Below are 20,314 nucleotides of genomic sequence, written 5' to 3' on the forward strand. Positions count from 1 at the left end.
TAGTCAGAAAGAATCAATATGCAAAGAAGTGGGATACAGAAGTACTAAGGAATGACGAGATACGCTTGAAGTTCTCTAAGGCTATAGATACAGCAAAAAGGAATAGCTCAGTAGGCAGTATAGTTGAAGAGGAATGGACATCTCTGAAAAGGGCCATCACAAAAGTTGGGAGGGAAAACATAGGCACAAAGAGGGTAACTGACCATGGGTAACAGAAGAGTTGATTGATGAAAGGAGGAAGTACAAAAATGTTCCAGGAAACTCAGGAATACAGAAATAAAAGTCGCTGAGGAATGAAGTACGTAGGAACTGCAGGGAAGCTAAGATGAAATGGCTGTAGGAAAAATGTGAAGACATCAAAAAGGAAATGAGTCAGAAGGACAGACTCGGCATACAGGAAAGTCAAAACAACTTTAGGTGACATTAAAAGCAAGGGTGGTAACATTAAGAGTGCAACGGGAATTCCACTGTTAAATGCAGAGGAGAGAGCAGATAGGTGGAAAGAATACATTGAAAGCCTCTATTTGGCTGATGCGATAGAAGAAGAAACAGGAGTTGATTTAGAAGAGACAGGGTATCCAGTATTAGAATCCAAATGTAAAAGAGATTTGGAGGATTTAAGGTCAAATAAGGCAGAAGGGATGGATAACATTCCATCAGAATTCCTAAAATCATTGGGGGAAGTGGCAACAAAACAACCATTTACATTGGTGTGTAGAATGTGTGTGTCTGGCAACATACCATCTGACTTTTGGAAAAGCATCATCCACACAATTCCAAAGATGGCATGAGCTGACAAGTGCAAGAATTATCGAGCAATCAGCTTAACAGCTCATGCATCCAAGTTGCTTACAAGAATAATATACAGAAGAATGGAAAAGAAAATTGAGGATGTGCTAGATGGTGTTTGGTTTGGCTTTAGGAAAAGTAAAGGTACGAGAGGCGATTCTGACATTGTGGTTAATTATGGAAGCAAGATAAAAGAAAAATCAAGACCCGTTCATAGGATTTGTTGACCTGGAAAAGCGTTCAACAATGTAAAATGTTCCAAGATGTTCAAAATTTTGGAAAAAATAGGGGTAAGGTAAGGTATAGGGAGAGATGGGTCATATACAATACGGACAACAGCCATATACAATATGGACAACAGCCAAGAGTGAATAATAAGAGTGGGCGACCAAGAATGAAGTGCTCGTACTAAAAAGTGTGTAAGACAAGGATGTAGCCTTTCACCTCTAGTATTCAGTCTGTACATGAGGAAGCAATGATGGAAATAAAAGAAAGGTTCAGCAGTGGAATTAAAATTAAAGGTGAAAGGATATCAATGATGCAATTCACTGATGACATTGCTATCCTGAGTGAAAGTGAAGAAGAACTACATGATCTGCTGAACGGAATGAACAGTCTAATGAGTACACAGTATGGAATGAGGACAAATCGAAGAAAGATGAAGGTAATGAGAACAGCGAGAAACTTGACATCAGGATTGATGGTTACAAAGTTGATGAAGTTGGGGTTGGGGAATTCTGCTACCTAGGAAGTAAAATAACCAGTGATGGATGGAGCAAGGAGGACATCAAAAGCAGACTAACTATGGCAAAAAAGGCATTTCTGGTCAAGAGAATTCTACTAATATCAAATATCGGCCTTAATTGAGGAAGAGATTTCTGAGAATGTACGTCTGGAGTACAGCATTGTATGGTAGTGAAACATGGACTATGGGAAAACCGAAACAGAAGAGAATCGAAGCATTTGAGATGTGGTGCTAGAGACGGATGTTGAAAATTAGGTGGATTGGTAAGGTGAGGAATGAGGAAGTTCTACACAGAATCGGAGAGGAAAGGAATATGTGGAAAACACTGATAAGGAGAAGGGACTGGATGATAGGACATCTGCTAAGACATGAGGGAATGACTTCCATGGTACTAGAGGGAGCTGTAGAGAGCAAAAACTTTAGAGGAAGACATAGATTGGAATACATAGATTGGAATACATCCAGCAAATAATTGTGACCATAGGTTGCAAGTGCTACTCTGAGATGAAGTGGTTAGCACAGGAGAGGATTTCATGGCGGGCTGCATCAAACTAGTCAAATTACTGATGACCCAAAAAAATAGTAGTTCAATAATTTTCATCCTGTATGGATTACTTTTAGTGTCTCGTTTCCTAATTTAATGCTCTTATCATCCTCTAATTCAATTCAGCTGCATTCCACTACCATTTTTTACTTTTGACGATGTTAATCATATAGGCTCTTCTTAAGTCTCTATTCATTCTCTCCAACTGCTCTTCCGAGACCTTTGGCTTTTGTGTTAGAACTGAAATGTCATCACCAAAGTTTTTATTTAATCTCTTTTAACACATTCAACACTATGCCCGTACACCTTATGAGCGCACATGTTTTGGCTGTGGCAACAGAGCATGTATCCTGTACAGGCGCAACTTTTGCGGTTGCTGACAGGTGTTTTTCAATGAGCTACATGGCTGGCTGCTGTGAGATAACTGCAGTAGTTCATATTTTGTCTACTAGATGCAGCAGCAGTTGATGAGTTCTGTGTATCAGTTGTGTGAGTAGAATATCTTTCAGTATACTGATTGGTTCTTTGATGACATTTTCACATGGTGTGGAGCTGTAAATTTGGAATTGTGTAAGAGTTTTGAGTGAAAATGACAACTAGAGGCCTCTGGGAAAGTGAAGTTCTGGATTTTTTTATTTGGTGGAAATGACACTCATATTGACGTCAGCGACAATGTCAGTAATTAAGAGCAAAACACACTATTTTTTTTTCTTTTTATCTGACTTGAATTATGGTTTTCCATTAGATGAGGAGCTGCAACGATCAACAAATGGTACAGCAACAAATGCAATGGTGCAGGAGCATGGCGCTCAGCGCACAGCCTCAGTTTTCAGTATTTCAGTCGGCATCTGGAGCCACTTGTTTGCGAATAGGAACTGATGTTTACAATTGTTTTTGATATTTTTTAGTGATGGTTTTATGCGAAACATAAAGACCAAGACAAACAGATACGCAGATACAAAAATTGCTGCAATGAAATGGTGAAATGAGATTAAAAAGAACTCTATGTGGCACCAATGGGGTCCAGTAAAACTACACAAAATATATTTGTTTTATGCAACAGTTATGCATATGTGTGTCATGAAGTTATCAAAGCTTGGTGACTGTTGGTCAACTGATCCATTTTTACAAACAGGCTCTGCGAGCTGATTGTTGAGCTGTGATAGGCTTTTCAGTATTATGTTCACACTGTATGGCAATGACAACTCAAAGTACATAAAAAAAGAGGAAAACCATGATCCTCTTCATAAAATTAGACCCAAGTTAGACTTTTTTGTCAACAAACGAAGAGCCAGTTTCATGCCATATGAAAATTTGACTATAAATGAAGCTATTTGTCCATTTTGTGGATGTGTTGGCTTTAGGGTATACATGAAAAATAAACTCGGTAAATATGGCATGAAAGTTTACGCACTTTGTGGTGGTGTAACAGGCAGTGTCCAGAACTGTGATGTTTACACATGATCAGCAGGGAGGACTGACAGACAGTTCTCCATATTATGGTAAAGGCCACTGTATTTACATAGGTAGTTACTACACTAGTGTTCCTCTACTGAAGATGTTATGGGAAGAAAATACATTAGCTGTTGGAACTGGAATGTAAAACAGAAAAGCTTCAAAACAAAGAAACTGAAGCAAAATGAAATGATATTTTTAAGGAATGGTCCCATTCTAGCACTGAAGTGGAAAAATAGGCGTGATGTATACTGTCTATCCACAAGACATCAGGCTACCACCAAAGACTTTCCAGTATATTCAAAGGGTGGTATTACAACAGTAATGAAACCAGACATTGTAACTGGCATCAGTATGAACAAGACTGGTGTAGATCGTGTGGATCAGCTCTACAGTTACTATGCATTCACACGTAAAACAATGAAGTTATGGAAAAAACTTTTCTTTCATGCTTTTGTAATGTTTGTCATGAACAGTTTTATTTTGGTCAGAGACATCAGTAAACAGAAAAATCCGTCTTGTGGACTTCATAAAGAGAAGTTAGTTTGAAATTGGTAGCAACAGGAGGAGACTTTTGATCTTTAGAACCAACACATGGCACTAGCCTGGACAGAAATTTTGGTCGTCACTTTCCAGAAAAAGTATCTCCCACTGCCAACATAGTAAGTATTACGCATCATTGCAAAGTTTGCTCCAACAAAGGGAACAAAGAGACTGGCAAGCGTATAAGAAAAAAAGTAGATGGTGGTGCAAAGACTGCAATGTAGGTCTCTGTGTACCTCACTGCTTTCAGGATTACCACTTGACAGTGAATTCTGTATAAAATATACAGGGTGATTCACGAGGATATGCAAATATTTTAATATGTTATTTTACAAGTAAAACTAAAGGAAAAAGTTCGTATAAACATAGGTCCGCAAATTTGTAGTTATGGAGTTAGCGGCTAATAAGATTTTGCATGAAATTTAGCAACTTTGCTAATATGAAGCCATCGCAAAACTGTAAAAGGTTAAAGTAAAGCATGATTCCTGCTTATTTTGTTATTGGTCTGGTGAATCTAATAAAATGTCCCAGATGTGTTTCTGCAATAGTTGCAATGCATGCAATAGTCGAAATTAAGAACAACCCTGTGAAACTGAAATGAGCAACAAAAGTTGTTCATACATGTGCAGCTAAATGCGTTGAACTCGGTGGAGACATTTTTGAACAATTATTGTCAATGTATTGTGAAACTGTTTGTACATTGTACAACTTCCTTACCACTGAGCTTTGTTGTTTCCTCTTTAACATGAATTCGTGTGTGCTATGGTATTAATAAAAGCAGATTATCTGACATTTATACAGTTTCTGTTAACATTATTACTATCAATTTTCGAAAATTAAATTCTCTACAACTTCTGTTGAAAACTTTGTGCAATTTTCTGACATTTAAAAAACAAGTAGTTACTAAATTAAAAATTTAACAAAATTATGTCTTTGCTTCTCGGAATGTTTTGGAAAACTATTGCAGATACACATCTGCGACGTGTTTTATTAGGTTCACCGGATCAATAAAAACATAAATGTAAATCGTGCTTTACTTTAACCTCGTACAGTTTTGTGTTGGCTTTGTATTAGCGAAGTGTGCTAAATATGAAAATCGCCAGTGCACCTGCACAGTCAAGGCGCATACATAGCAGTGTGGAATGTGTCAACTGTAGTTCCCTGCCCAAATTCCACAAGTGTATTCCACAAGTGTATTCCAGTCACCACAAAAGCTTTCTCTAAATCTACAAATTATATTTAAGTCTTCCTTTCTTCAGTCTATCTTCTAAGGTAAATCGTGGGCTCAGTATTGCCATGCTTGTTCCTACATTTCTCCTGAACCCAAACTGACGTTCCCCGAGATCACCTTTCATCAGAATTTCTATTCTGTAAATAATGTCTAACAGTATTTTGCAGCCATGACTTATCAAACTGGAGGTTTGGTAATATTCACACCTATTGGCACCTACGTGCTTTGGAAATGGAGCAGTTATATTCTTCTTGAAGTAGAAGGGTATTTGATCTGTCTCATATACGACACGCAATCAAAAAATGTGATGACTGATTTTTTAACAGCAGCTGCTGACACTACAACCATTTGATGTAATTTGTCCAATAGCCTGATCCGTCGAAATGGGCAGTGCCAAGTTGGAACTCATTCTGACTTGTCAGTCAACATCTAGAGATGCTAGAGTGATGTGCTGTTTACTATGTCTGTAACACATCAAGGATTATGAACAGTGCATGACCATTAAGTTCTGTTTCAAGTTGCACAAACATTCTAAAGAAACTAATGAAATGTTGAAATTGGTGTATGGCGCCAATGCTGTAACTCTGAAGACTTTCTACAAGTGGTATGAGTGATTTAAAAGTGAAAGTGAATCATTAGAAGACAAATAATGTTCAGAACATCCATTAACCTCAAAACCACAAGAACATATCCAAAAAGTGTCAAAAATTGTTTTTTCAAGCAGACGGCGGCAAAAAGTGAAAAAAAATTGTATGTTCAAACAGGTGGATAACCGTTGAAGAGCATACTGAAGAACTTAGCATCTCTTCATAATTTGCAAATTAGATTAGTAGGTGTAAAATTTGTTCCCAGACTTTTTGAGTGGTGAACAGGAGAAAAAATCATGTGTCTGTTTGCTTAGAGTTGAATGATCATCTTCATTTAGGTTGAGACTTCATGCCCAAAATTGTAACTAGATATCAAAATTGCATCCATTTGTTTGATGCTGAGATGAAAATCCAGATTTCCAATGGAAAACCAGTGAACCTCTTCACCCTAACAAGACATGTCAGTCAAAATTAAATAGCAAAGTCATACTCATGTATGTATGTATGTTTGTTTGTTTCTTCCTTCTTCTTCTTCTTCTTCTTCTTCTTCTTCTTCCTCCTCTTCCTCCCCCCCCCCCTCCCCCCTTCTAATATTGAGAGCATAGTGCAATCATGTACACTGAGTGTACAGGTTTGTAGCCTATCCCTGGGAACTCGTGTACAAAGAGAGGGGCCAGAAAAATTGGCCAGTGGCTTCCTGTATTGTGACAGTGCACTGTGCCACACCTCGCATTTGATTCCTTAGTTTTTGGCCAGAAAAGCGTTATTATCTGTCCACAACTGCCTTACTCATTTTGTGAATCCTGCCTCTTTCCAAAAACTAAAGCACTGCTTAAAGGAAAATAGTTTGACACAATTCCTGACATTGAGAAGGCCATGACAGAGATTCTGAATACTCTTCCAAAAGAAGCCTTCCAGAAATGCTTCCAGTCATTGATTAAACATTGGGATAAGTACATTGCTAGCCAGTGACAGTACTTTGAAGGAGATTAAATCAAATTCCATGCAAGCTTATTGCTTTGTTTCTAATAAAACTATTCACCATGTTTTTCGATCATGACTCGCATTTTGCATACCAGGAGGAATAGTTTTGTCATGGCTGGCTCCCCCAAGAGTCTCGGTGATTAGAGGGAATGTCATCTACTCTAGGGGCCTTGTTTCCCTCTAAGTCTTTCAGAGCTCTGTCAAATTCTTCTTGCAGTATCGTATCCTTCATCTCATCTTTATTTGCATCCTCTTCCCCTTTTACAACATTGTCTTCAAATTCATTGCACTTTTATAGCTTGAGGTTTTTCACATTGGCTTTGGCTGCATAGTGGTTTGTTATACTTATTCTCATGCACCAAACAAATAAGTTGCCACCTGAACACACCTTTTATATACATTGAATGTTGCTTACCGAATATCTGGTAGCTGTTAAGTATTATTAATCAGGGTCCAGCTAGTCCATAACCTGAATTCGAGTGCCTTCTTTGTCCTTCACTCTACCACATAAATAAGAAGTGGGATTCAGTTCACCTTCCTATATTGTCTTCAAAATTACAACTCAATACCTGATAAATGAGGACAGCTACCAACTCAAATACTGCCTGTCTCTACTATGCACATAACAGATCTGATATTCAAATTGATAATTAAGTCACAGTACATTTATTGTCTTTGACATTTTGCATTCTTAAATTTCCTGGAGCTCTTTCTTCCACTCCAACTGCTCCATAGAACTCCTATCTCCACCTCAGCGGGTTGGGTTGTCTGAGTGCTACCCATTTCCATAAAGTCATTGGATCTTCAGCACTGGTATCAGTACCTATGATTTAAAACACCTCCCAACAGTGGGGTGCTCACCACTTACCAACTACTCTCTGTGACGAACATCTTTTCTCTGACATATGTATCTAAGGATGTGATATCTCTCTGTCAAGGAATGGGATGTATCACTACAAGCTTTCCTTCCATGTTTCAACTCTTGCTTTGTTTGTTAGTATTGGCTTTTCATTTGAATCTTGACATTCATGCAGCTGCTTCACTTTTCTCCTAAGACCTCTCTAATTTTTCTATAGGCAGTATTTATCTTTGCCCTAGCCATGCATGTTTCTACAGCGTGCATTATTCCTGTAACCATTCCGTCTTAACCATTTTGCATTTTCTGTCAGTCTCATTTTTTAAACACCTGTTTTTCTTTCGACCAGTTCATTTGCAGTGTTTTATATTTTATCCTTTCATAAATTAAATTCCCATGTATCTTCCAGTGATTTCTGCTGAGCCTTATCTTTTTGTTATTTGATTCTCTGCTGCCTTCACTATTTCATCTCTCAAAGATATCCATTCATCTTCTGTAGTGCTTCTTACTACTTTTTCTGTCAATTGTTTACTAATGCTCACAGTGGAAGTATTTGATTATTTCAATGTACCACCTACTGTGAAGTGGCTAACAGCAGAAGGTAAACCATTTCGACCTATATAAGTGTGATAGGATGTTCAGTAATGCTAAGTGTCTCATTTGAGCCCAGGAGTACCATGAACATACAAAATGCCAATCAGTATCAGAATTTAAAAATACAATTGTAACAGGTCTTCCATCAACAGGTTGCTTACTCATTTATAAGTCCAGACTCTTACAGAATTCAGATTTGTACCTTCTCGCATTCTCAGAAGCCAAGATTTGTTAACTATCAGGGAATTTAATTTGTCATTATATTCATTAAACTATGTGCTATACAACAAGCTTCATTTGTATGTTTACAAAAAATGACATTTTGCAAGACTTTTTCTTTCATTATTGTACCTTTCGAAAGTTTTCATATGATTTATGTTGCTTTATGATGCTAGATAATGCTATCTCTAGCAGTTATTTAGCTGTTATTTACTCACCAAGAGGACACTGGCAATTTCTCTTTGTTGGAAATGTGTAAGGTCCTAAAACATGGTAAACTAACCCAGTAACACAATGATCAATAATATACTAGTAGTTCAGAACACTGCCAAAGAGTATAGTGTCAGGAAAAACTAAAAGATGTAGTGCCTTACAGGCGTTTGAGAAAAGAAGCTCCAGAAATGAAACATATGTAACACAATGTTCACATTACTTTATCAAAATCTCATGAAAATTGGAAATACAAAATAATGAACTTGCATTGGAAGAAATTGTATTAAAATCATTGTCCATCTATCCAAGGTTTTATGTGATTTCACTACTAATCTGTGATGATTCCTTAGCAAACTACTGAGCCAGTCTTTCTCCATTCTTGCCCAGTCTGAGCTGGAGCTCCATTTCTGATTATCTTCTTGTTGATTGTTTGTTATCATTCTTTCCAAAACTTGAAAGTAAGATGTAAGAGTATTGCGTCTTTCTGATGCAATTCTTGTAACAAGCAAAAACAAGTCGGTACATTTGTTCTAGGGGTAAATGTTACTGAAAACAGAAAATTGGGGAAATACCATGTGAAGATAAGGAGAGCAATGTGAGTCATTCAGTGAGCCCAAAAGTAAAATTTTCTTCCATACTGATGAAAAATCTTATGATATTTTGTTCTTTTGTAAAGTGAATAAGTGGATTAATATTATCTATACAGTTTCTTAGTGATCATATTAATACCAAAATGGAGGATGACAGAGAGAAGGCCAAAATAATGAATTCAGTCTTCTGAAATTGCTTCACTGATAAAAAAAAAATCCTTCTGTTCTTCCTTTCAGTCATTGCTGAAATGACAGATATTGAGATACTCGATCACAGAATAGAAAGCCAATGAAAATAGCTCTACAGAAGAATGGCTGTTTGTCCTGATGGGATACCTATATGGTTATTTGTAGATTATGCGGAACAACTAGTTCTCCTCTTAGCAGCATTTTACTGTAGGTCATTGGAGCAACAAAGTATTTGAAGCAATTGCAAAAGGGCGCAGATCACTCCCATTTCCAAGAAACATTGGTGGACAGATATCTATAGGCCACTATCACTGATGTCAATCAATTGTAGAACATGTGTAATGTGTTTGTGTAAGGTGTTTTATGCATGTGTTTATGAATCTTTTTGGAAAACACTTGTCCATGTGGGATGCAGAAGCATGACAGAGATGTGCACATTAATTCTTCCCACATTCATTGCAAAATTATCATGATGGGAAAACTAGATAAATTCTAACACATATCAAGGCTTAGCAAGAGTTGTTTCTCCTGTGCAGTGTTCAAAAATGGTGCAGTGAATGGTGGGAAACAATAGTGCTACCTGAAGTAACGTAGGCCACAAACCATAAGGTAGCTTGCAGGCTGCAGATCACAGAATAGAAAGCCACCAAAAATAGCTTAACAGAAGAATGCTATAGGTCCTAATTGAATATCTGTATGGTTATTTGTAGCTAATGCGAAACAGCTAGCCTCTTAGCAGCACTTTACAATAGGTCACTGAAGCAACAAATTACTTGAATTAAGTGCAAAAAGGCACAGATCATTCCCATTTTTAAGAAGGGATTTGCATTACTAAACTTTTTGAGTGACACTTGTAATTTCTAAAATATCTTGTTTCCTTCAAGCTCTACATCTCATGTAAAGATAGACAAATTTCTAGAATGTGCCTCTTTTGTTCCTGACTACACTGCTCTTAATTGATAAGTTATTTTGTTTTATTATAGTTTCATTTGGTAGAGCCAGTATTTTACAAGTAATATTTACACACATTTTTCTTGAATTCACTGTTTCTGCCAGGGAACTTTCAAGGCAACTTGAAACTTTATACAATTTAGGATCATGAATATTCCTTTCTTAGTATGTAGCTACTATATTGAGGCTGAAACTGTTGTATTTGGAAAGTAGTTTCTAAATGGAGCAGCAAGAGGCTAGTGGAATGTGGGACGGGGGGATGGCTGGAAAAAGAATGTGCTTTTTTTCCCTGCCAGTTGATTGTGTTAATCACAGTATTCAAAAAATTGCATTGTTTTGTTTCAGAACTTCACAAGATTCCCAGTGATGATCACCTTTTCTTCAGTAAACCACAATTACCACCTCTTCCAAAAAAATATGAGATATTCTGTACATCTGACACTGTGCAGACATACAACTTCCCTGAAAACATCAGTGAGAGACCTTTCTGCTCAGAGAGAATGGCTACTAGAAGTTTCATAAAATCAGAGGAAAACTGTGTGAAAGATATGGTATGATCATCTGTACATTTACATTCCATAACAGCAGAAATAAGAATCTGCAATTTGATTGTTTCTTGCTTTTGGTAAATTCTATATCCTGTTTCAGATACGACCAAAGAGGACACGTTACAAGGCCATAGTTATGCTGACATTTTCAGTAGATGGATTCAGTTGCGCAAAGAGCATAGCATCAGCATTGAGAAAAAACCGTATAGGAGTTTTGATACTAGACGAACACCGTAATCGTCTAGTTTCAAATCCTGAATTGTTTATAACAGAATTCTTTCCACAGGTATACAATTTTTATACATGAAGAATAACAATACAGTAATTTAGAAAGGTCCTTTATTCCTGCAGTGTGGTGTAGCTTACTGTATTTGTTCATAACAACTGTCTTCAAACAACTAAGATGTTCTTCTGTTGTTTCTAATTGGAGTTTCATGAGTAATTTTTGTGGAAATTCTCTACTACTTAACAACGACCATGGAAGAAAAGTATAAATTTTACAGCAGTAATTAATTTAGTCACAGTTCCAGATGTAATATGGTTTTGTTGTAACAAAAACTTTCAAACAGCTGGCATAACAGAATTAACTTATGTTTATTATTTGAGAAGACAATGAACAACAAATAAGTTATTCTGCAGTCCCTTTGTGTCTATAGGCTAATCCAGAATTAAAGTGCTCACTGTGTGTGTATATCAAAATAAGTGGGAAAAGAGCTGAAGCTCAAAAGATAGTGATGTGTAGACCCCCCTCTCTCTCTCTCTCTCTCTCTCTCTCTCTCTCTCTCTCTCTCTCTCTATATATATATATATATATATATATATATATATATATATATATATATATATATATAACAGAGGGAAACATTCCACGTGGAAAAAATTCCTGATGAGGCAACAGTTTGTTGCGAAAGCTTGAATTTTGTGTGTATGTTTGTGTTTGTTTGTGTGTCTATCGACCTGCCAGCGCTTTTATATATATATATATATATATATATATATATATATATATATCGCGGATGGACCCAGAAGGATCACGCAAAGCTTTCTGATGTCGTTTCTTCCATACTTCTTTCATTCGTTCTCCATGTTTTCTTTTTCTTTCTTCTGTCCATTTTGTTCCTGGTCTCTTTAGTGCTTCCTTCTCCGACAATACATTCCACTTTTCCACCTTATTTCTAAAAGTTTTTCTATCTTTGACATCTTTAAGTTCAATATTTGCTTTTTGTAAATCTAATTTTACTTGGCTAATCCATGGTGTTGTTGATTTGACTTTTTCTATGTAAGTGAGAATTCTGTTGGTGAGTCGTGTGGGGGGAAGTCTAGTGACATGTCCATAAAATTTTAATCTTCGCCTTCTTATGTCTGCTGCCAGGTTTGATATAGTTTCTGTGGTTCTTCTTGATTGTATCCGGTATCCTTCCTCTGTTAATTTTGGGCCTAAAATCTTTCTCATAATTTTTCGTTCTTCTTTTAGTATTTTTTCTAAATCACATTTTGTGTGGAGTGTGAGCGTTTCACTAGCATATAGTGCTGCTGGCTTAATTACTGCGCAGTAGTGTCTGATTTTTGTGTTCGAGGAGATGCATTTTTTATTGTATATTTCATGTGTCATACCATATGCTCTCTTCATTTTCTGTTGTCTGATCTTCTGTGCAACTTTCTCTCCTCCGGTTGGCTCCAAAATTTCACCTAGGTATTTAAAATGTTTTACTCTATTTATTTTTCCATATTTTGTGTTCAAACTGTGTATATGGAATTTTGTACAGAAAAATTCTGTCTTTTGAAACGAAATTTGTAAACCTACTTTATCCGCGCATTCCTTAAGGATCTCTATTTGTTTGGTGGCGATTTCTTCATCATCTGCAAGTATGGCCAAGTCGTCCGCGAATGCTAAACAAGATATCTCCACGTTGTCTTTGGTTCTACCAAGATGGATTGGTTTCCAGTAGGATTGATTTTTTAATTCTTTTTCCCATTCCTTAATGACTTTATCCAGGACTATATTAAACAAAAGTGGAGATAGCCCGTCACCTTGACGTACTCCAGTTTTTATGAGAAAAGGTTCAGAGATTTCTCCCCTGAATTTAACTTTAGATACAGTGTCTGTCAGTGATTCTTTGATAAGCCTTAGTGTTTTGGAGTCAAGTCCAAGTTCCTCTAAAATGTTAAACAAAGATTGCCAGTCAATTGAGTCATAGGCTTTCTTAAAATCTACAAATGTACAAATTATGGGGGCATTTCTAATTGCTTTGTGTTTTAATATTGTCTTTAAATTAAATATTTGTTCTATGCATGAGCGAACGGGGCGGAAGCCTGCTTGATAATCACCAATTTGGCATTCCAGCTGCTCTTGTGTTCTTTTCAGCAGGCATGTTGAGAGAATTTTGTAGGTGACTTGTAAAAGTGAGATTCCCCTGTAGTTATTGACATTTGTTCTGTCTCCTTTTTTATGTAACGGGTGAATAAGGGCACATTTCCACTCCTCTGGTAATTTTTCTGTTTCCCATATTTTTGTTATTATTTTTGTGAGCTCTTGCAACGTCTTTGGTCCTAGGTTTTTTAATATCTCTGCAACAATGCCATCTTCGCCAGATGTTCTATTATTTTTTAAGTTTTTAATGTGACATTTGATTTCTTCCTGTGTTGGTGGTAATGAATCCGGTTGAGCGTTGGCACAGATTTCTTTGGGAAACCTTAAACTAGGTTCTGGGCAATTTAGTAGGTTAGAAAAATATTGAGCCAATACTTGACAGTTTTCCTGGTTTGTTAGGGCTAATTTACCATCTGGTTTTCTGAAACATAAATTTAATTTTGAGGGATATATCCTCGTATTTTATTTGCGAAAGTTCTGTAGAAGTCTCTTGTATTATAGTTTTGGAAATTTTCTTCTATGGCATCCAGTTGTGCCTTTGTGTACTTCCTTTTTGCTTGCCTAATAGATTTTGAAACCTGTTTTCTAACCTCGTTAAATAAATGTAGACTTTCTTGTGATTTTTTACTGTTATATTCTTGAAATGCCTTTTTTCTCCTTTCCAATGCATTTTCACAGTCCAAATCCCACCAAGGGTGTTGGAATATCTTTTTCAAGGGAATAGTTTCCTTAGCTATTCGCGTGATTTTAGAATGAAATTCTTCCCATGTGTTTGCCTTTTCCTTCTCCCATTCTTCTTTTACTTTAGATTCTTTAATCTTCTTGGTGTCATATTTCTGTTTTCTTCTGATGACTTCTTCGTGCTGTAAACTTGATTTTAATTCTAGTTAGGTAATGGTCTGAATCAATGTTTGCTCCTCTGCGTACTTTGACGTCGTAAATTTCTTTTTGTACTGGGTATGAAATCGCCACATGATCTATTTGAAACTCGCCAATTTGTTGTATAGGAGATCTCCATGTCTTTTGTTTTCTTGGACATTTTCTTAGAGATGTTGACACTATCTTCAGGTTATTCTGCTTACACAGTTTGACGAGCCTTGTACCATTTTTATTGGTAAATTTATGTGCAGGATATTTGCCTACGGTTTTTGGGTGGATTTTCTCTCTACCCATTTGGGTATTAAAATCGCCGAGTAGAACTTTTGTATCATCTTTTGGAATCCTGGCCATTATATTCTCCAAATTTTCCCAGAACTTTTCTGTTTCTATGGGGTTTTTCTTGTTGTCTCCGTTTGTGGGAGCATGAACATTAACCATTGTGTATGTTTTGTTGGCACACTGTAACCACATCGTCATTATCCTATTATTTACGGGAGTAACTTCATTGATGGAGCTGAGCACGCTCTTGTGTATGATAAACGCCATCCCGAGATGGGGGGCTCCTCTTCCGATTCGTTTATCCGTCTTGCTCTTAAAGATGCGATAGTTGCCATAATCTGATGTTTCTTCATCTGTAAAACGTGTCTCCTGTAAAGCTAGTATTACTATCTTTTGCTTTTCAAGTTCTGTTGTAAGGTTTAGAAGTTTTCCTGGTTGGATTAATGTATTTATGTTAAAGGTTCCAATGTATGTAGGTGTTTTAAGTGGAAGTTTGCCAGAGAGCTCCGACTTTCTCTGATGTAATCGTGTAAGTCCAGGTTCCCCAGAATCCGAATTCCTGGTTGCCATCTGTTGATGGGTGGATTGGTTACCACCTGGGGTAATGTTGTTACTACTTGCACGAGTCATACTTGCTTGTAATCAAGTTGGTCCAGTGTTTCCACTGGGTGTTTAGAACCAGGGATTGTTAGTTCCTGGAGCATTATGACCAGCCGCACATTGTGTGAACAGACGCTGACCAGGATGCCGATGGTTCCCACTTCAGACGCGTCCTGGATTTGGGTGTTGACGGTGCTTATTGTAATGGCGGCACTTACTCGCCATGACTCTCTCTCTCTCTCTCTCTCTCTCTCTCTCTCTCTCTCTCTCTCTCTCTCTGTGTGTGTGTGTGTGTGTGTGTGTGTGTGTGTGTGTGTGTGTGTGTTTACGTATCAACCAACTGGATATGAGTGGTTGCCTGTACTAATTTTTGTTTGTTGTGTATATCCTGGTATTTTCATCATTGTAATATTATCCATGAGCTAAGGTAATTAAAATTTAATGATCAGAGTTTACATACAGTGTATTCAAAATTAGCAAAGTTGTTTCTTCAATGAATTGTGCATAACAGCTTGTTAACCAATACAGTATTTCATATTTATTTACAACTTTGTACCTCTTTTGGTCTCACTCTGAAATCTCTGCGCTTTTACTACAAGCATTACATTGTGCATGTGAATGGCATAAATAAAAGTCCATTGCTGTATTTATCTCAAATTTTCCTATTACTGTGATGAAAATGTAGTTACCTGTGGATGTACCTACACATGCCACGGTAGTAGAAGTTTGTCTACTTGCTGAGCAGATGATGAAAAAATTGAAGAAATATGTGACACGATAAAATAAATTATTCACATCATTAAGGGAGACAAAAATTTAATAATTATGGGGACTGGAATTCAATAGTGCGAAAATGAATTGTAGGAGCATATGAGCTGGGGGAGAGGAATGAAGGGGAAAACTACCAGCTCGAATTTTAAACAGAGCACATGGTTTAAGAGCCATATAGGATGGTTGCATACATGGGAGAGACCTGGAGACAGTAGAAGGTTTCAGATAGTTTGTATAATGGTGAGACAGAGATTTTGAAACCAGATTTTTAAACTGCAGAAAATTTCTGTGGCAGATGTAGACATTGGCTGTAATGTGTGGTGAAAAACTTTAGATAAAAATTTAAAAAATTGTGGAATGGTATGAAATTAAGGAGATGGGACGTGGATAAATTGGAAGAACCAGAGGTTGTTTAGAGTTTCAAAGGGGGGACTAGCCAACACTTGACTGAAACAGGGGGAAAGGAATTCAATGGAAGATGAATGGCTACCTTTAGTAGACAGTTTATTGAAGGCAGCAGAGGAACAATTAGAAAAAGAGACAAGGCTCATTCACACAGGATATGGCACAGAGGATATTGAATGTAACTGATGAAGGGAGAAGTAAAGATAGTAAAAGGGAATACAGATGTCTTAAAAATTGGCATTGACAGGAAATGCAAAACAGCAAACCATGAATGGCTAGAGGAAAAATAGAAAGTTATAAACATACAAGACCATGGAATAGGTAGATGCCACTTACTGGAAAATAAACAAAAGAAAAAAAGGAATATTGGAGAAGAGAGAAGCAGATGTATGATTATCAAGTGCTTAGACAGCAAGTCAGTTCAAACGAAGAAGAGACGGTTGAAAGATGGAAGGAATATATAGAAGCACTGTACAAATGGAATTGGCTGGAAGATCATATTATGGAAAGGGAAGATAATTTAAATGAATGTGGGATGGGAGATACGAAATTGCAAGAAGAATTTGATAGAGCATTGAAAGACATAAGTCAAAAAAGTCGTATGGACTAGACACCATTTCCCAAGAATTATATAGAACCTTGGGAGAAAAATCATGATATAACCATTCAACCTAGTATACAAGACTTGTGAGACAGATGAAATATGCTCTGATTTAAAGGATAATGTAAAGACAGCTGGTGTTGAGAAGGGTGAATATTAGCAAACTAAGAGTTTAAAAATCATATTTGTAAAATACTGAGATGAGATGAATCTTTTACAAAAAGAATGGAAAGATTGGTAGAAGCCAATCTTGGGGAGATCAGTTTGGGATCTGGAGTAGTGTAGGAACATACTAGTCAATATTGATCCAGCAACTAATCTTAGAAGACAGACTGAGAAAAGGCAAGATCCGGAGAAAGCTTTTGAAAGTGTTGATTCGAATGGACTATCTGACATTCGGTAGATGGCAGGCATAAAATACAATGAGCAAAAGGTTATCTGTAACTTTTATGGAAACAATTCTGGAGTTATAAGAATTGAAGAACATGAAATGAAAGTAGTAGTTGAAAAAGTTTAGACAAGGTTCTATATTAGTCCTCACGTTAGTCGGTCTGTATACTGAGCAAGCTGTGAAGGAACAAAGGTAAAATTTGGAAAGGAAATTAAAGTACAGGGTGAAGAAATAAAAAATTGATGGTAAAGGACTTGCAAGAGCAGTTAAATGGAATGGATAGGATTTCGAAAAGAAGTTAAAAGACAAATGTCAACATCAGTAGAACAAGTGTAGTGGAATGTAGCTGAAGTAAATCAGGTGGTAGTGAGAGAATAAGATTAGGAAAGGAGACAGTATAAATAGATGAGTTTTGCTATTTCGTCTGCAAACTAACTGACAGTGTTTGAAGTAGAGAAAGAAAGAGGGTATAAAATGCAGACTCTCAGTAGCAAGAAAATTTTCCTGAAATGTTGAACATAAAGTATTAGGAACTCTTTTCTGAAAGCATTTGTCTGTAGTGTAGCCTCATATGGAAGTGAAACATACATAAGCAGTTAAGACAAGAAGACAATAGAATCTTTTCATATATGGTGCTCCTGAAGAATGCTGAAGATTAGATGGCTAGATCAACAAACTAGGTAAGAGCAACTTAATTGAAAATTTTGAGATTTTTATTTAAATGGACAATGTTTCAAAAAATATTAACTTTATTGAATTACCAAGAAAATAAATTCATGGATCAGTTGAGTAAGAGAAGGGGTGGGTTAAAGGGATTGATTATGAAGAATCAAAGAATCGTCTCTTTAGTAGTGGTGGGAAATCAAGGCTTGACTACAGCAAGCAAGTTCAAATGCATGTCAGGTTGCAGTAATTATACAGAGATGAGTCTTGAACAGGGTCTTCTAGCATGGAGAACTGCATCAAACCAGTCTTCGGGGCAGAGACCTCAATACATGGATTACTTTGCTGTCTGCTGATGTTGTGTCACAGTGTCAGGAAGTTGTGCAATATACTGTCTTAGGTGATCTGCATGTTGTAAATACCACAAGGATAGAGCTTTTCTTCTCACTTGTCTTTTTACTGCTAAATATTTTTTCTAGTGAAAGTATATTTACACATGTAATTTTTTTTTCCAGGTAAACTATGTAATCCCAATAGTGACTAAAGGTTACTTGGATGCGTTGACTGCTGAGTCATTGACTGAAGGTCCATTAACTTCTTGTATAGATGCCAGTTATGTGAAATTAATATACACATTGATGGTTAATCAGTATATAAAGAGTGGTTGCATTAATCTGAAAGTACGGTGCATCATCCCAGATGGCTGTGAGTGGCTTATGCAGGAGCATCCAGTTGTATGTAACCGCCCTGTGCTGCAGGCATGGCTGCCCGAAGATGAGATAGAAGTTCTAGCAGACTCAATCCTTTCTACTTCAAGACCTCGTTCTGAGGAGTGAAACATACTGCATAAAGAACAATATAATTATGAAGATATATTTACTGCAAAAATTGCAATTGTAGGCACAAGTGTTTATAAGAGTATTTCTTCTGTAAAGGTTTATCAGTAAATAAAGCACAATTTCTTAAAAAATGCATTTTAAGCTGGCATTTTACTCAATAAAATGCTGTCCTGACAGTTTTGAAGGATCAGAAAAAGCCTGGTGACTACAAACAAGCATTCAATTGAAAATCAATTATCTGAGTGAAGCTCTGTTGCTATGCAGCATGTGCTTTTTTTGTAATAAAACATAACTGTAAAATACTTTACTTTTACTGACTGAATCAATACTACTACTGCTGCTGCTGCTGCTGTTGCTGCTGTTGCAAACAGTTCGCAGACATGATGGGAACTTGTTGCTTAATGAAATTTACCTGAAGCTGTGAAAGTTGTCATCTGGCAACTTTTGAAAAGTCCTTAAAATTATTGAAGGCCTTTCCACTTAATGTGTTTGAAGTGAAATAGTTTGGTGGTTGATTTTGCGTTATCCAGTGGTGGTGGTGTTATTCATTGTTTAAGTATAATTATTAAATTGTCATTTGTGTTACAGTTTTAGGAATCCTCATCTGAAGATTGTGCAAAGCCACCAAATTTGGACGTGATAGTAATGTTATGTCTGTTACAGTTTCACCATCTCATTAATTTTTTTTAATGTAGTCATTTTTGATATTTACTGTACTTTAATTATATTCCACTATTGCAAGTTTGGCCTTCAGACTATTTTCAATTGGTTATCTCCAACAAGATGAGCACAGAATATACATTTGTCCACTGGAAAACATAAATTGTGCAAAGGCGACTGAAGCAGTACTGCAGCCCATAAAGAAGCAAAATATTTACATTCGGGGTATCAGTATTCAACAAGAAGCTAAAAGCTTTAACAGGCATGAGCTTATATCACTCCTTTCAAAATTCATTACAGAAAACAACTGTAAAAGAAGCTTAAAGTTACCAGTGCAGAACACAATGACAGTTATATGGTAAACTGAAAGTGTGGTGTTTGCTCATGGCTATGGAAAACGGCATGCTGGCCGTAGAGGAAGAATTAGCAACTGCAATGAATTTACATCGTGTGTGTATATATATATATATATATATATATATATATATATATATATATATATATATATATATATATATATATATATATAAACACAAAGATGATGTGACTTACCAAATGAAAGTGCTGGCAGGTCGACAGACACACAAACAAACACAAACATAAACACAAAATTCAAGCTTTCGCAACAAACTGTTGCCTCATCAGGAAAGAGGGGAAGGAGAGGGAAAGACGAAAGGATGTGGATTTTAAGGGAGAGGGTAAGGAGTCATTCCAATCCCGGGAGCGGAAAGACTTACCTTAGGGGGAAAAAAGGACAGGTATACACTCTCGCTCGCTCGCTCGCTCGCTCGCTCGCGCGCGGCCCCCCCCCCCCCCC

At 36.7% G+C, this 20,314-nt stretch overlaps 1 protein-coding gene across 1 annotated transcript in view; it reads left to right on the top strand.

Annotated features, from left to right (window-relative positions):
* Positions 1-18,972, top strand: part of LOC126259886 (uncharacterized) — a 110,762-nt gene extending 91,790 nt beyond the window's left edge. The window contains exons 6-8 of the mRNA XM_049956962.1: positions 10,836-11,041; positions 11,139-11,324; positions 18,514-18,972. Of these exons, the coding sequence (XP_049812919.1) occupies positions 10,836-11,041; positions 11,139-11,324; positions 18,514-18,834 (713 nt within the window). The 3' untranslated portion in view covers positions 18,835-18,972. The remainder of the gene's footprint in view (positions 1-10,835; positions 11,042-11,138; positions 11,325-18,513) is intronic.
* Positions 18,973-20,314: the final 1,342 nt, after the last annotated feature.

The sequence above is a fragment of the Schistocerca nitens genome, chromosome 1 (genome assembly GCF_023898315.1).
Source record: "Schistocerca nitens isolate TAMUIC-IGC-003100 chromosome 1, iqSchNite1.1, whole genome shotgun sequence".
NCBI classification, from domain to species: domain Eukaryota; kingdom Metazoa; phylum Arthropoda; class Insecta; order Orthoptera; family Acrididae; genus Schistocerca; species Schistocerca nitens.